This window comes from Lytechinus variegatus, chromosome 7 (genome assembly GCF_018143015.1).
Source record: "Lytechinus variegatus isolate NC3 chromosome 7, Lvar_3.0, whole genome shotgun sequence".
NCBI lineage: Eukaryota > Metazoa > Echinodermata > Echinoidea > Temnopleuroida > Toxopneustidae > Lytechinus > Lytechinus variegatus.
The window spans coordinates 44,888,814-44,908,116 of record NC_054746.1 but is presented as its reverse complement, the minus strand read 5'-3'; the positions used below and the strand labels follow the sequence as shown (position 1 = coordinate 44,908,116).

Below are 19,303 nucleotides of genomic sequence, written 5' to 3'. Positions count from 1 at the left end.
GTCTGCCGTTATTGTTTTTATAGCTATCTATCAAGATAGACTTTTCCTTTGAATTATCTTGATATCAAGTGTGAGGGTTTATGATGCCTCATTAAAAAGGGTAGAGAAGGCGTGAAGTCACGTTCTGAACAGAAACCAACTGTTGAGTGGTGTCTTACTTTCCAAAGATCTATTCTGATGGTTTGTTTAGACTTCCTCAGGAAAATCTATACCAAGATATTTAGAGAAATATATAAATGGAAGAATCACTTTTTCATAAGCATTTTAAAATGGTTGGAATCTTTGCCAAATTTTTCCAAAGAAGCTTCAGTTTCCCTTAGACAAAACCCTTAATCCCGCTACCAAAGTTCCAAACTAAGTTCATGATCCATCGTTTGAAACAGTGCTTGCATTTCAATAATTTCATTCGATAAATTTGTTTGACTGTTGCCTTTCCTTGCACTAGACAGAGGTAACAAAAGAATTTATGCATGGATGATTGGTAATGAAAGGAAATGGTTGGTCGATGTTAATCAAGCTAGCTTAAAATGACTATCAAACGAGTTTGTTGAATGAAATTATTGAAATGCAAGCGCTTGTTAAAATAAACATAACTTTCTTATTTCTGAGGCATTTTTATTGGTTGTGGTGTCATATGAAAGGGCAGGAATTGATCTTTCTGAATATGTAAATTTTAAAGAAAATTTCAGATACCGCTCGCCAAACGATTTTTTGGTTTCCTCTCTTCAAATTGTTTTTATTTACTCATGCCTGACGTACAGGTCATATTGATTTCCTCACATGAAAGAGGAGACCCTAAGCTTTAAAATGATGGGTCACTTATGAAATTTGATGAAGAATAAGTTATGATAAATCTCAGTTTTGTTTATTCTGGGATGCATTGTATATCGATATACATCCTGACTCGTGTAAAAAGGAATCAAAGCAAGTGAAAGGCTAAGTGTGCACAATTTGCACCTTCGCATCACCCGACCGGGTCGCCAGGCGATGGTACGCCGGATCGACCGGGTCGCCAGGCGATGGTACGCCAGATCTTCCGGGTCGGGCATCGTGTCATGACGTGCTGGTTATCACGCTGTTTCACGTGGACATACATACACGTACAAGTCGAGTGAAATCTAAATTATTCACATCTTTAGTGTACAAGGGCAGACAATAACATTTACTTGAACAATCAAACGACTGCAACACCTTTCTCGTTCACTGCTCCTAAAACTCTATTATATGACTAGTACTACCAATCATAGAAGTCATAGTCATAGAAAAGAAAAATTGTGAATTATATAGTGAAAAATTTTGAAATTGTAAAAGTGAAAGAACAAGACTAGGACTATGAATGGGATTTGATTTTAATTCTAGTCACATCAAATGTATCATTTTGTTTCATGGATTTATCTATCCAATAGTCATGGTTCATAAAACTTTTTTTTCAATTACAACCAATTGGATACTGCTCTATTGTGAGTGTGAACACAAGCATATTCTCTGATGATCAATTCTAAGTGATACTTCTACTACTAATCGTCATTTTGTCACGTTTTATAGCAGTGCCTTGGTAGTGATAGATGTCTTATTGTTGCTCTATACACAGAAGGATAATCAAATTTTAGATGGATGCTTTGAAAAACGACCATCTGCTCAAATGATCAAAACTTTGTTACCGACTTCATTTGTTGTTGTTGAAAAGGTGCAGCTGGTTTTAAAAATTTCAGAAAGTAAAACAATACTTATTTTCTCATTTTAGAAATTAAAAACGATTTATCGAACTAGAGATTTCATATCGAAGGTTGCTTGTTTACAAGTTTTTAACTTTTTTTAGCAATCCCGGTATTTTATGTACTACGTTGTTTATATATATTATTGTAACTTGATTTTTATCTTATACCAAATAAATGTTAATCAAAAGTGTTTTTTTTTTATATTTCTTCATTTGTGACACATGACTGAACAAGAGTGTCGCTAAGGCGAGCACATAATACGCCCGTCTGTAATGTGAAAAATGGAGTTATTGGTCAAGCAAGAAAAGAGGAAGGTGGCGACTTCAACTTTGACCTTTTGACCTCAAAATCAATAGGCTTCCTGGGATCCATGATAGTATCATACACACAAAATTATACGAGCCTAGGTTAAGTAAAACTAATACATCTTGTGTTGGACGGGTGAATAAAAAGCAATAACCCTCATATTTTCAAAAGATTCCATTAAGATTACTGTCTGTAGTAATAATAATAATATAGGGTATTTATATTGCGCACATATCCACCCTGTTAGGTGCTCAAGGTGCTCCTATATTACCCGGCTAAGCTAGGCGTTCATAGCGCACACAGCTTTTTAAGGAATTACTTCCTACCGGTCCCCATTTACCTCACCTGGGTTGAGTGCAGCACATTGTGGATCAGTTTCTTGCTGAAGGAAATTACGCCATGGCTGGGATTCGAACCCACGACCCTCTGTTTCAAAGTCCGAAGACTAATCCACTGGGCCACAACGCTCCACAAAATGTATGATAGTATGTAGTATGATAATATATAAACAGTTTATGTAAAATTATTTTTCTATAAATTTTGTATTAGTTGTTTGTGTAAAAACTAGAAAAGAGAAATAGCAGCTAATAATACAAGTTTATTTAGTGTTAAAATTAATGTCAGAAATAAAAAAAAGTCTTAGGACAATAGGATTTTAAAATTCATATTTAAACACCTGTAATTTCATCAAAATTTAATTAAAATAATTACAGGGATGATCTGCACAAAAATCATTTTCCAAAGCAAATCTACAGTTCTGGGAAAAGAAGTTAATTTTTTTTTTGCATCTCCTTGCATTATATTATGGCATCATTACTCAAGATCAAACACTTGATTTGGTTTACATGTGTTTTTTTTTCTTTTTCATGCTTTATATCATTGATTACCAATATTTCAAACTATTTCACTGTTTACTATCAAATATTTAACATATCTATTTCCTTATCCCAGATGCAGGTGTGACAAACATGGAAACCCAAACCAGATGTTTACAAGCAACCATTAGATGATGAGTGCTTAGAAAGTGGCATAAAACCAGGTCCAGCTGAAAAGCAAGGACATCATTTTGAGTGAATGGGACCAAGACCAGCATGACTACCTTTAAAAGTCTCTGATGACAGATACAACCCCATTTCCTATCTATCAAAAAAAAATTGTGAGTTCATGTTGTAGGCAAGAATCAGGAACCAACATATAAAGAGGGAAGAAATAGGAAGAGGATGGGGAATATGGGGTTGCAACAAGTACAGAATAGGTTTACATCCACTTGGTCTAATACAGTATTTTCCGGTGTATTAACCGCGCCTTTTTTCCCGCTTTATAATCCTGAAATAATGGGTGCTGTTTATACACAGAAACAACTAAGATTCGTTGGAAAATTGACTACGTTTTGTCGGTAAGATAACCTTAGAATGAACCAACAATAATATAGAATATTCAATGTATAATTATTTGTTGGTTACTAAAAATAGGGAGTATATTTTGCGAAGTTTTCTTCGAAAATCTTCTTTGTAAAGATTGTTTTATATTATTTATTTAACTACTATCAATTTAAAAATGTTTTCCAAAAAAAACCTGATTGTTTTGTGATGAAAACTTTTTTTTCAACTAAAATTGCATGGGAAATGCTCTTCATTAGACATATTTTCGTAATCGATCGTAATCGGTTATTTAAAAAGGCAATAAATAATGTCCTTTATTCTTTATTTCTCTAGTTTTTCTTTCAATATTAAAAAAAAAAACTATCCCTTTTTATACCATAATTTTGATATTAAAAAATGCCATTTTATGGTCACCTTTTCCTTAAAAAAACCTGTTTTTTTTGTAATGAAAAAGTGCATTGAAAATGCTTTACAATAGGCATGTAATCGTAATCGGTTTGAAAATACGCAATTAAAAATGTCCTCTATTCTTCATTTTTTCTCCCTCACTTTATCTCAACATTTTTGTTTTCTTTTTTTTTCTGTTTTTAGGCTATAAGTTTGATATATAATACTGCCATTTCATGGTCTTTTTTTTTCTTTATTCTACAAAGAAATAATTAATATTCTTTGAAAAATAAAGTTCAAGAATGTAGTAACCATTTTTTAAAATACAAAAATTAGTAATATATCTTTTGGTCTGTCAAAATAATACCAAACTTGGTTTGCCAATTTTTTTTTTTTTTTTGAGCGTCCCGACTTAGGGGTGCGGTTAATACATGGCCGTGGTTTATATTCCGAAAAATACGGTACCTACAGAAGTAACAGAAGTAAGATAAACTAAACCTCACTTTTATTCCTACCAAATGGTCAAATTGTTCTTTAAAAAGATCAAGTCCACCTCAGAATAATGATAACTTGAATCAACAGAGAAAAATTAAACAAGCACAAAGCTAAAAATGTCATCAATATATCACATTTGAAGTAAAAAAAATTATAACATTTAAAAGTTTTGCTTATTTTTCATAAAACAGACATACACAACTCAGTGACATGCAAATGAGAGAATTAATGAACATTTCAATTTTTACAGATTAGACAGCGAGGGCCAACTTGACAGATCCATTAAGTTTTCAGACAATGGTAATTCCACATGTTCAGGGACGAATAAAACTTTGTTTCACAAGACAATGAGGGGGAAAATAGAATATTTCATATTTAATACAAAATACAGAAAAAATAGTGAGTGATGTCATCGGTCTCCTAATTTGCATACAGACCAGGATGTGATAACTGTGAAATAAAGCAAAACTTAAAATTGTCATAACTTTTTTCTATTTTACATCCGATATTGATAAGTTTTTGGTGTTATGCTTAATTGATTTTTCTCTTTTTATTCAAATATTTTTTTGTTGGGCTGGACTTGTCCTTTAATCACTTGGTACATGGAGAAAATTTTGCATTTATGATCAGTCTAATTCTCACTTCATTTATTGAATTTCCCACTATGTACAATTGATATGAGGTCTATAATATATAATATAACTAGGGACAATTTGAACAAGTTGGTATGAAGTAAAATAGGCACAACATATATCTTGATATAGAGTTCAGATGGTATGTTAATATTGAAAATATTGAATTAAATTAAAGGACAAGTCCACCCCAACAAAAAACTTGATTTGAATAAAAAGAGAAAAATTCAACAAGCAGAACACTGAAAATTTCATCAAAATTGGATGTAAAATAAGAAAGTTATGACATTTTAAAGTTTCGTTTCATTTCACAAAACAGTGATATGCACATCTCGGTCGGTATGCAAATGAGGAAACTGATGACATCACTCACTCACTATTTCTTTTGTATTTTATTATATGAAATATTTTGATTTTCTTGTCATTGTCATGTGAAAAGAAGTTTCATTCCTCCCTGAACATGTGGAATTCCATTATTTTAACATGTTGTGCTTCAGGCAAGGTCCTAATCATCAAATTCGTAAAAATTGAAATATTGTATAATTCAAACAATAAAAAACAAAAGAAATAGTGAGTGAATGACGTCATCAACTAATTTGGATGTAACTGGCTCGTTCATATAACTTTTTTTGTTGAAAATAAGCGAAACTTTGAAATGTCATAACTTTCTTATTTTACATCCGATTTTGATGAAATTTTCAGCATTGTGCTTGTCTGATTTTTCTCTATTGATTCAAATCAACAATTTTCTGAGGTGGACTTGACCTTTAAGTATTTTTTTTCAGATATCTTGTCTATCCAGAATCAATGTGTTTCTAAAAACTAAAGGAAAAGTATATTTTTGGCAAAATCTGTATAAACTTTGTTCCAAGGGTTAAAATCACTTGTTAATTATGTTGAATATTGAGACAAGTTTCTTGTTTGAATGATGAATAATCTAACAAGTTATGTCAAAGAGGTACTGAGGAACAGTATGGAGGTACTCAGATACTTAAACACCTTTCAAATTATTATTTTTGTTATTATTATTTCTACACATTGTAAGGCAAGAGGGAAAGAAAATAAGATACAGTTGATGCAAGATTTAAAGCTAGTGATCAATAAATATAACAAATCTTTTGGTGCTAACCCAATGATTTATATCAACCCAAATCCTTTGAAATTACATTACATATTGGTTTGATTTAACTATAATTCTCAGAAAGGTTGAAGTCTATATGAACTCTGTACATTGTAGGAACCAAATGAAAGTCAATTGAATGTAAATACACAGCCATCAATATCTAAATCTCCAATTTTTCAGCATCTTTACCTGATTCCTACATTTTCAAGATATACTCAAATTATGAAATTTTATGAGCTAAAAATCCCATCAAATAGAAGGCAAAGAAATTAACAATGTGGACCCAAGTGATTTTACTATTTCCAAACACGACAATTTGCTCCCATAGATTTTCAAACGTTCCGACATTCCGCAATGTTCCATAAGTTGTGATTCTTACAAATTGTAGTTGATGCAATTTACTACTGCCATGACACTAGAGAATCTGGGTTAATTTAACAGGGGAGACTCTTAACTTTAGGGCTTGCAAAAAACTGATTTATTTTATTCTCAGGGGAAATAATAAGCAATTGGGGAAAGGATAACTTGATTTGTGTGGGCACATGTACAGAGTTTTAACATATTAAAGGTTATACCTGGTGAGGTAATGCCATACTACATGTAAATATTAATTTTGGAACAGGTCTATACATAGAGTTTGAAGAAATTACAGAAATCATCCATTTTTGGTAAACAAACTCATATTTACAACAATAAGTAATCTCTCTGTGAAATTCAATATAAAAATGTCTAGGTGATTGCATTATGTAAATTACATGGTTGAAGGTAATATCACCTCTAAAAAATAGAAGAGATTTATATTTTGTACTTATTTAAACATTTTTACTATATTTCTCCCCATCATTTATGGGTAAGAATGACCAAAGTAATATCACCTTTAAAAAATATAAAATATTTATATTCTGTACTTATTTAACTAAATAAATAAATAAGTGTTTGGTACTGTACTCTGATGAGTGCATGTCTATTTTTAAGGCTATTCTACGACTTAATTAACTATTTTTACTAGATCCCCCCCATCATTTATGGGTCAGAATGACCTCCATTTACTCTGTTTTGGATTTATTGTCAAATGTCTTTTCAAATCTCAATAATGAATTAACATTCTCAACATAAATTTGTATTTTTTTACAAAAGTAATATATTGAAAATCAATTGTTCTATGAAACCTGTTTGCTTGATATGAAGAATATATTCTTTTTGTATTCAAAATATTTAAAAATCACTTTGTATTCTCCTTCTGAGAATGAACTGGTTATTATTCAAAGATGAATGTAACATCACCTTTAATGATGAGATGAATATCATTGAAACATGAGGTTCATCAATTCAGACATTCATTTCCATATGGGAACATGTGGTGATATCAATAATGGTACTGTCATACTTGCAGTGAAAAATATGGTGCAGCTTTATTGGTAATAACAGCACTGCAAAATATTTTGATCACAATTGTTACTGAACTAGGGTAAATATTTTCATAAGTCTTGAGAGAAGAGAGTAGTCTTGGGTTTCTTTTAAGAATGAGCTTGGTTTTCCTTATAAATGTGAATGTTTAATGCATACAGATAAAAAAAAGGATAAAATTCATCATCCAATAATTCTTACAATAAATGACCTTATCACGTTTGTATAGAAGCTGATACTTGATATTGAGAGGTTTTGTGAAACAGGGTCCATGAGATTGCTACACAAAGCTTAGCAATTGTTTAAATACCAATGAAGCATAAAGAAATCAGCCTTATGACCAAGTGGTAAGCTCTGATTTACCGGCCCAACAAGTGAGAAAATAAAAATTTGGTCAATTTGGTCATTTTGCCTCCGACGAAGATTCTGCTAGGATCGAAAGCTTAGGCCCCTTTTGACTCTCTAAAATAAAAATCATTAGAATTGCTGAGATCTATGCTAGTATCATCATAGAGTAGGGTCCATGGTATCATAAACACCAAATTATATGAGCCTAGGTTAAGTCAAACTGAAGTTATCATGTTAACAAGGACTGCAGAAGGGTAAGATGAAAATATGTGACTGTGACCGTGACCTTTTGACCTCAAAATCAATAGGCTTCCTGGGATTCATGCTTGTATCATACACACCAAATTATATGAAACTGAAGTTATCGCGTTTACAAGGAAAAGTTAACAGACGGACATTGAGCGTGATACCATAACAACTCTCATATAAAAATGTCATAACTTTCTTATTTTAGATCCGATTTTGATGAAATTTTCAGTGTTCCACTTGTTGGATTTTTCTCTTTTTATTCACATCAACATTTTGTTGGGATGGACTTTTCTTTCCAGTTTGGCGCTGTGGTGTGTAAAAAATGGGCAAGCACCAACACCAAGAGGTCGACACCACACTTGGAATAACTCACTGGAAGGATGAGGATAGCCATAATAAAATTCTAAAGAAGCAAAATATCGGATGGATGAAAAGTACCTAATAAATATATTTGGGATTTACCTTCAGCGGATAAGACATTAAATGTCTTGATACCATTCATGGCTTCTAAGAAATTGAGGGGCATCTCTTCAACATCCTGGCTGTAAAACAAAGAGACAAAAATCAGATATACTTAAAGTTAGTCAAGGTTTTCTTTTGCTGAAAGAGAAAATAAGAAGTTTCTTTGCAGAGGTTAGAGGAAATTTAAAATCACACATAAATGGTTTTAATACTAATGAATAAATCTACATTTTGAAGTGAAGTGCCTCTGGCAGTCTCGCTTGCATTATACGATTCAATATAGCAGCAGTGCTGACTCTGAAAATTACTATAAAATAATCATTAACCAAAAACACCATTCATATGATAATAAAAATACTACCTTCAATGACATTAGACCTTGATCATGTGACCTAAGACTTGTGCAAGATGATCAGTGATACTTGATTACCTCTATGTCTACATTTCCTGAACTATATCCATAAACTTTCAGTTGTAATGGCAATTCAACAATTATCCACCAACATGACCAAAGTTCATTGACCTTAAATGACACTTGACCTTTGTCATGTGACCTAAGAATTGTGCAAGATGATCAACAATACTTGATTACCCTATGTCTACATTTCCTGAACTATATCCATAAATTTTCAAAGTTATAATGCCAATTCAACAATTACCCCTAACATGGACAAAGTTCATGACCTTTACCTTTGATCTTGGTAATTTGACCTGAAACTTGCATGGGATGTTCAGTGATACTTAATTACTCATGTCCAAGTTTTATGAACTTGATCCATAAACTTTCAAAGTTATGATGGCAATTCAACAAATACCCCCAACATGGACAAAGTTCACTGACCCTAAATGACTTTTGACCTTGGTCATGTGACCCGAAAGGTCGAAACTCAGGCAGGATATTCAGTAGTACAAGATTTTTTTTAAATTTTTTTTATTTTGTGTTTTATTGGTATTCAAAATCACATATAATCACAATATTTACAGGTAATTGAAAATTATATACCCTTATGTCCAAGTTTCATGAACTAGGTCCATATACTAAAGTTATGATAAGTAATTTTCAAAAACTTAACCTCAGGTTAAAATTTCAATGTTGAGTCGCCGTCAGAAAAGCGGCGCTAGTCTAGCTCTGCTATGCAGGCGAGACAATAGATGATTCAAGTTTTCTCAGATATCTGGTAGATGATAATGACCTAGTCTATGCTCTCCCTCCTTTCATCTTTACATCTGACAAACTAGTATAACCCACTTTCTTGATTTTCATGCAAAAGTATGCTTACATGTACCACTGTAGATGAGACCATGCGCAATGTCAAACTGTTTGGGTCAGATACTACCCCGAGTCCCTGAGAGATGCTTAACATTTAACAAAATGGCAATTTATCCACAAATTTTTTCTTAGATTTATTTTGGCATAGTGGAAACACACCTATGTGCATATATTCCTATCATGAACATATTACAATATAGAAAGTGAAACTCAAATTTATCAAAATTTCAATTGAAAATAGACCCAGTTTATTACATTTTCTGATAAAAACGGATTTCCAACTTTAATACTTCTCAAGAAATACAATACTCTAGCAACCAATGGTGAATCCCCTGGGTCATTCCTGAAAATGAAATACTTTATTTTTAGTTTCCTCTTTTCACAAAATTGCCTAATAAACTGTAGAACCTGTATCGTGGCAAAAAAAGTTTGAGCTAAGAAAGACCCTTATTTTTCAAGGTGGTACTTGTCAATTTGGTAGTTGAATATTAATAGACCAAGCGACGGCCAGACATATTTTATTTGTTATTGACTGGTAGACAGGGTAGTCATTTGGGAGACGTCGGAAAATAAATAAAATAAATAAAACTATTTATGAGAAGGGAGCCATTCTTTATCATATATCCATTTTCTGGTTTTCATTCGATTTAAATACTCAAGGCATGCTCACACAGCCTTCTATTTTAAGCCCATTCATTCTCTCTCATATTTTTATATAGAAGTACACTTAGGGGGATCCAATTTCCTGCTGCCTTCAATGTTTGTCAGAAGATATGCTTGTTCAAATTTCTAACTTTTTCTATTCTTCCATTCATTAAAAGGTATATTATTTATTTATGGCTTACAGCACAAATGTCTGAAATATTAAAATTATTTCCATGTGATTTAGCAGCTGTGGGCCAATAAATCAAATCATATAGGCCTGTATTTATATCTAAATGTAATCAGTGTTTTTGTACAGGGAAAATCTATACCGCTCAAACCAAAATTATTTTCTCTAATCCTTGGTTTTGTGTAAAAATAAAGAAACTCGAATTTTAGTTAAGGTGGAGTTCAAACATGATTTTATAATTGAGAATAATATGCTATGTAGGACCCTATGTAAATATAAAACACAAGAAAAAAAAACACGAAAATGACAGAGGTGAATAAATATCATCTTTAGCAAACAGTAGCTATATTTGTTGTTATATCTTTCAAAAACTTAATAACCAGTAAATGTGATTATAGTAAAGATGGATAGTTTTAAGAAAATATCAATTAGCAAACATTAAAAACAAGACAATAGATGGAGAGCTGTGATCATGCAATAACTGTCAGAGATGTTCCTTTTTTGTGATCTGACTATGGGGTATGTATACTGTCTTATCTGCACCTGACTCTTACCATCATTGCTCTCCAATGGATACCATTCCACATGATAAATCTACTACAGACTTCATTTTGACATCTGATAATTGATTGCTAAACACTAGGGTATATCCTCATGACTGGGTTAGAACTGGGTGGAGCTAATAACCAAGTTGATCTATCTAGGGTGTGTGCATGTGACTTCAGTTTATTTGTAAAAAAAAAACAGTTTGCCCAATCAAAATAGCTATGTACAGGGCTATTGTATCAGCTTTTGTGAAAATTAAGTAACTAATTGATATAAATTAATTTGTGAAAGGTACTTTTATCTGATTCCTAAAATCCTGTTCATTAATTCACCCACAATTTCCTCAAAGGGTTGATATGAAAATGGTGCAGAAGATTAATTGTACATGTATGCATACATTTCAAAGGGGTAATACTATCATTTGTCTGCAGAATCCAAACTATTTGAGAATTCCAAAATGAGATCTATAGTGTGGACTGGGACCACTGATGGCAGTACTAGAACTTTAAGACCATTCTGCTCTTAAAACTTTCATTATTTCATGTTTCAAGAAACAGTTCGCTAACAATCTGCACCTATAGTAGAAAAGACATAAGCAGAGATTATTTTGCCAAAAAATTCACTTCTTGGGATCTATTATATTGCTGTTTGAACTCTGCTATTTCCATTTCTGAAGATTGAAAACTTGTTTCAATGTTCTGTCCTTGAAAGATTGATTAGATATGATCAATATCTCTTGCAACTAACACCAAAAGATCAATATGGCACCTTCAAGAAAGGAAATCCACTTGAATGATGGTAGAAAGGTTTAGAAAAATAGTTGAGTATTTAGAAACTGCTATTTGTAATGTTCAAATCCTTATGCCAGCTTGAAAAGTCATGTTCAAACTGCATTCCAAGTCTCTCAAAGAAATATCATTATTGCAAACATTGTAGCCTCATCAATCTTTCATTATTATTTTCAAGAGATTCAAAGAGTTCAATACCAGTTCATCATCTACAGTTGTAGACTTAAACCAGACAGCTCTCTACCTTTCTTCTTACAAAGGGACATCTTAACCTCCTCCTACATGTAAACATTTGAAAGCTCTTTTGAAGGGGTTGGTTTCATGATATTTGTTCATGTTCTCCCATTCTCTCATTTCTTTCATAAGGCATGTCTTCATCAGCTCTAGTTTGCTTGATCTTAAAATTTTAACCCTTATTCATTGAAGCCACATCCCTGACCTGGGGGCTACTTTAAGGGGCAACAAATTCAGCAGAGGCCAAGGGACCTACTACCAAGGGGCCGAGTAGAGGAGATATCGCCAACTGAAGAGGCCAGGACTGTACTGACTGACATAGGCTGAGTGGGGCATGTAACAGGCTCACAGCCAGACAGACGATGGTTTAGGGGCTCACTTCCAACTTTCTTTATATAAATCAAGTTTTACTCATTTGTTTTCAAGATATATACGTATATAAATATATATTACTGAATGCTTATTTACAACTTTTGTAAAACAAAAACAAATCAAAAGGGAATTGATTGAGACTTGAGCATTAAATCTGAATATACTGTAAACATTTTTACACATTCTATTTGTAGGTCAAGTAGCAGTAAATAAACGAAGGACACTTCATTTTTTATTTTTTGTGTGATATCATTAACTTAGGCTGATGGAGATCAGTCTATATTCCAGCTGACAGCAACAAGGAAGAGGAAACATGAGTATTGTTAGGGATACCAAACACCAATCCTATTAACAGACTCACAGACGTGTTTGATTGGATCTTGCTCATGGTAAGCTTTTCACACGAATGGAAAATGAATTACCAAAGATATGATTGAACACAGAAACCCACAACAGCAATGACAAAATTCTAATTGCTACAACTAAGATCACTGACTAATATGCCAATTAAAGGTACACAAAACTTGAATAATTGTGATACATTCATGAAAAGATAGTCACTCAGGGTAGGCAATACTGTAGTATTCAAATGACTTACTATACACATAACTGTGGACCTTACTTCTGCTATATGATGTACATGTATCCCAGTGTAGCTGACTTAATATCAAAGGAAATTTTCCAGTTATGCATACGGCAGTGTTTTACTTTACAAACAACTTTATTTAACACCAATAAGGTTTGCTTAATTCACTACAGAATCTAAATCACCATTATTTCATATAATTGAAGATTCTGCATAATTAATTTGCTTGCCCTATATGAACTGTCCTATACATGCTCTCAATGGGACCCAAATATTGCCATTCAAAGGTATATATTTTAAATACTAGTGAAATAGCTTGTGTGAAGAAGGTCTGTGGGTGATGATTGTGCCACTGGCTATCAGGGTTGTGAAGTGTAATGGCTATGTAACAACTGGCATTCCAACAAGTTTACATACACAATGCTTGTGAAGTGATATGGGATTAAATTAGGCAATACTACTTCGTGTAAATATGTACACTATTCACCTGATGTATTAGCCTCATTTTTCCTCTCCTTCCCTAGTCTCTATGTAACTGACATTTTAACTTCTTACTCTTTTGAGAACTTTAAACATATATTGAATTCATTTGAAACTATTTTTCTCCCTGTTCCTTGAAAACTTAAGTGTGCACTTTACTACCCACTTATCTCACTCTAATACCCTTTTCATACACCCATCCTCCAATAAGCCGCCCAAGAGTAATGCAGATAATTCAATAAAAATTGCGTTCACAAACTCCGAAAATAATCCGCACTATTTTTACGAGCGCCTGTCCTGAAAAAGGCGGATAATCGTCATGACAACTGGACATGCCCCCTCCGATGCGGTGGTGTTGGAAAAGGGTGACCTTGTGACCGCACCATGGCAATTACCCGCATTATTTGGAAATTCGTTCATAAACTCAAAATCTGGTCCCGATGCGGATAATAGCAGCATCAAAATAATGCGCATAACTCTTGTCCTCCTCCGATTTTACGACCAAATTATGCTGCTTTTAGCCGCATAATTGGGTTTATGAAAGGGGTAGGCCTATAAGTTTCATTAATTGCAGGGACCTGTGATTCCTCCTGCAGTAAATGGTAGAATAAAAATGTTCTTTTCCATTTTTTTTCATTAATCTTTTTGAAATAATCTAGCTTTAAAAAACAATAATCCGGACAAAACTACAACAAACCTTGCACTGCAAGACAACCATTATCACTAATTGAAAGGAAGACTTTACAAAAGAAACAAAGAAATATCTCTTAGCATTTCAAATCATGGGAGTCCCTATAGCACACCATATGACTTTGTATTTGACCTTGATAGCAAATGTTCGTAAATGAAAGTCAAGGGCAGAGTAAATCAAGGCAATGTCATCCAAAATGACAAGAAATATGAAATTTTTCCCAATGTGTTTTCTCCCAGAACTGGGTTAAACCTGCTGCTCACCATTGTTTGTTAGTTTTTTTTTTGTAAAGCCTTCAGTTTGCATTTCTTCCCTCTCCCCCCCCCACCCCCTAACAACCTCAAACCCTCCGCTTCATTGTTCATATTAATTTGTGGCAATCTACATGTAGTTAAAATAAGTGTCAACTCATTGGGGGAGATAATTGTACTCATGTGAAATGTACAATCATATAATATACATAAAAGGGATTACCATTTCCAGGTGAATGTTCAGCATATGTTGGTGCTTCCCTAACAAGGATAACATGCAACAGATTTGGCAATAGTACAAGTATGACTGCAACATATCTCACATTCAAGGATTTATATTTAGATAACATCTTGAAACACAAACGTCATTTCCACTGAAAAGAAATAAATCATGGTTGGTCCAATCACAATAAATGGACAGTGTGAGAGGGAGCAGTTATAGTCCATGCTTTCTGTCATCTGCAGCTTTGCTTCACTGCAAGTCAAATAAATTCTTAATCCTTGGAATGTTATTTTCTCTATTTCTCTTGTTGCTCACTTTTCGTGATTTATTTGCATTGCTAGGGTTTGCGATGAGAAACATCTCTTGCCAAAAATGGACAGGTGTCGCCAAAAACATGAAGCATAAAACAAGGCAAGTACAGTATAGTAGTGAGTGCCAACACATTTTGGTCGGTATTGACTTAAACAATAGGAAGATGATATCAAGAAACTATTTGAATTGGAAGTTAATATTTAACTGCATTTCTGACAGATTAAAAAAAAAAAAATTGAAAAGTTAAAAAGTTAAAAAAGAGAAATTAAAATGAATAGATCTTGACAACCTGAAGACAGAGAGGATGCGGAGGGGGATGAAAGATAGAGTGTAGGATCTACAGTTAAAGTAGATATATATTGAAAATCGTAAAAATGGAGAATCATATATCAAAATAAAGGAGAAAATAAGGAGAACACAATGGTGTACATCATTTATCATGGAGACCGATGAAACTAAGTTAATTGATAGTTTAAAGTTCTCTCTCTGAATGCTTCAAACACGCAGAATTACGTCCGCGAAATTGGGGATTTTTTATGACATCACTGTCTGTACGAGAGGCGTGATTGGCTCTCCCACGTGAAGCTCCACTTGCATGCAAAACCTGTTGCGAGGGTACGTTTTCTCCACATTGTCACTGAATACTTCGATCCCGAAATGAAAGAAAACCCAGAATTTTATCTAGATTTGGATTTTCAAAATGATGATTTTGAGATGAAGAGAATGATGATCGCGATGAAGTGAACAACAAAGTGACGTAGTTGGAGGTAAATTGGGGAATTACGCCGATGATGAAAATTCAACTTGCAACACAATCACAAGTCATGTACATGCCGATTCGCTACCAACTCATGAAGCTGCTGCTACAAGTGCTGGCTACACCGCGCGGGCCAAATTAAATCCATGAAAATGAATAACCACATCCAGACAGAATCTATCATAAAAAGGAAAATAATGATATAACTGTACTTACAAACAAGTGAATATATAATCCGAACCTGAAGGCAAATCAACTCAACGAATAGCAGCAGACGATATGCACTGACGATAAACTTCATGTGGCTGGGATAGATTGTCACTCGTTCTGTTAGATGTACTTTTTATCTCATTAATTTGACAAAATTACGAAAGTTTTTGTTGGGGTGGACTTGTCCTTTAAATAAGAATCAATTCTACTTCAGAGCACCTTCTTGAAATTTGTATGCATTGCTCAATTATGACTCCATAACTACCACATCACAATTATAAACATACTACATGCACATTCTTATCATCACTTCCTCCTCCATCACCATGGCAAAAATACAAGATAAAGAAAGAAGACTCTAACAGCTTGAAAGATTCTGCCTTATCATCCGTCTGGAGGTGGATCATGACAAATTACTAGATTTAACTGAATCTAAGTATAAGATACTTACCAGGCCCGTCAATGTGTTGCTGAATTGAGGATCCATGAACGACAATAAACAGAGATATTACGTGCATTTATGATTTGAACTGAAAAGGGAATGTCAAGAGACTCAAGTCCTTGTCAATCATCAGTTAGAATCTTCAAGAAAGAGTCTAGACAAGAAGACTAAACAGAGGTCCAAACTGAAACTTCCCCACTTTAATCCATCCAGACCTCCAAATTCAGACTTTCTTCAAGCTACATGTATATTATAGGCTACTCATATCCAGGAACTTGGTAAGGGCCTACTTGTAGTATGAAGAATGGTAAACAAAACCATAGAATTTTATCATGAATAAAACATATTGCAATAGCTGGAAAATCTTATTTTATGAATAGATCCATACTTTCATTTCAGCTTTAAATCAATTCATGTGACATGTACGCCTAATGATGAATGTAAAATGAAAAGCTTTGGGATACATCTCTTAATATATGTAGGACCACACTTTTTCCTAAATATATGTTTAGACATTTTTTTAGACAGTTTACAAGAGAAGATGCCAGAATGAAAAACATTTACAGATTCTCTTTGAAACTTGACAAGATAGTAAATTTTCAAGATGAATGTCAAGAGAAGCAGGTGGAGAGATATGATGACTTACGAGATTCATTCTCTCCCGCCAAACTTTGCTAATCGGCTCGTTGAGTGATCTCTCATACCAGTCTTTCTTACTTTGAAAGCAGGCAAACAAATTCTATATACAGATACACTCGGGTTTCTGTCACATCAATTTTCACAAAAGTAATGTGGAGCTTTAAAGAGGGAAGCATGAAGAGAAAAAGACAGAAAAAATAGTACATACAGATTGACAGACAAAAACAATGAGAGAGAGGAGGGGAGAGGGAGGGGGAGATGTGGGGGTAAGAGAATCTATAAAATAATTTTGAATAATTTTTTTTAAATCTTCCATTGTCAAAGAAATTTGATCTAAATTATAACAAGTGCTAAGATTTGAAATCTGTCAAAAACTTGATCTATTCTCCAAACAATTCATACGCACATGTATATTGGTTTTAAAAATACATACTAGGCTAGCATTCAAATACAAATTCATCTCTATGTACTCTGTTTACACAACCTTTTTTCATTTTCAACTAGTTTATTCCAATCTTCTACATCCTTTCTCCTCCTTTCATCACTTTTTATATGTAAAGAAGTATTGCCAAGCTCAAATCACATATATTCCACCCAAGTGCTAAATCTTCTTGCTCTGACCATGGACCTAGGTCCATACTCTGACTCGCTGCAATGCATCTTCTTTTGTCTACCTCATTTCCCTCTTACATTTACCAGGGAAGTGTTATCTGCATTTACCCTCTTAAAATCTTCAAATTTTAAGAGTGTTTTCACACGAGAGTACACATAACTTACAAATCATACATCATTGTGGTAAGACACAAAAATTGAAAAACAGCATCCAACAATATCTATGTACTGTATATAGTATTTAAGGTTTATGCTATAAAATACATCATAGAAAGAAGAGTAATTATTCAGTAATTTATAGCAAAGAAGGCTTCCTATCCCTTGCAAAGTTTATTCAACTTTGTGAATTCATGTTACTCTGTATTCATTATTTCATGTTGGGTGTATCTCACTAACAAATTTGATTCTAACCTTGACCCCAACTGTCTATTTTAAAAATACTGAAATAAACATTTTAACTTGCAATTGACTGGAACCATTTGCGATACATTTACACAAACCTTTAATTCATCAATGCAATGGTGTGTTAGTCATAAGATCAGCCTAGAATTGGTCTCGTTTATATGACTATATACAAGTATGGATCTCTCGAACCTAAGTACTATGATCTTGCAAGGTGTTCTCGTGTGAAAGACCCCAATGAGAGGCATGGTCTTGTTGACAGAGCGAGACATGATTGGAGTCAATATTAGTTTAGGTGAGAATAGTTCCAGATAGGGATGGACTGATTTATCATTCCAACATACCAAGGGAAGGATATCGATGATGTATTTGTTGAGGACTTCCTGTACCATCAACTTTTCAAGTAGAGTAGAAAGTCAAGATAGATAACCTAAATCTCATCTAGGGGGCGTGTTCAATCAGTCTTTCTTTGACTAGAATCACAAACATGAATAACAAATCAAAACCATGAACATAGATCATGCTGAGTATTCAATCATTTTTTCTTCAATATTTGTCTTCCTTTGAATCTTTTCCATCCAACCATCTGAGCATCACATATCACTGAGTTTGACCTAGGAAGTAAAAGGTCAACTTGGAGTATACTCAATACATGTAAAAATCAGCCTGAAGTAGAATCATGATTAACATCTCTATTGCATTTGATTAGTTTTAATTCTTAATTTTAATTAACTCAATTCTGCAGGGACGCTTTTCAAATTGTAGCAATTTCAACATTTCATATTTGTGTTTTGTAAGACGTTTTTACTCCTGTGGTTTGTACAATACTTCTTTTAAAACCTGTTTTTCAGGTAAATAAAAAAAAAATGAAAAAACCATCCCAGACAAACTCCCATCATTTTTTAAATAAAATAAATTTGTCAATAGTAGCATACATACATAATTTACCCATCTTTCATAACTTAAAAGGATTATTCTGATCTAATAATTCTTTCTAATTCCTCTAACTTGTGTTTTACAAAATGTAAATAAAATATATTGTGTAATACATCTGATATTTTTTTTCAGCAAAAGCATCATTCAGCGATATCCAAGGTAACAAAATATCTTGCATGACATTTACAACAAATTTTTCCTTTTCTCATCA

The 19,303-nt window shown here is 33.2% G+C and overlaps 1 protein-coding gene across 1 annotated transcript in view; it reads right to left on the bottom strand.

Moving 5' to 3' along the window:
• Positions 1-19,303, bottom strand: part of LOC121419432 (39S ribosomal protein L4, mitochondrial-like) — a 35,470-nt gene that overhangs the window by 1,756 nt on the left and 14,411 nt on the right. The window contains exon 8 of the mRNA XM_041613903.1: positions 8,510-8,589. Within this exon, the coding sequence (XP_041469837.1) occupies positions 8,510-8,589 (80 nt within the window). The remainder of the gene's footprint in view (positions 1-8,509; positions 8,590-19,303) is intronic.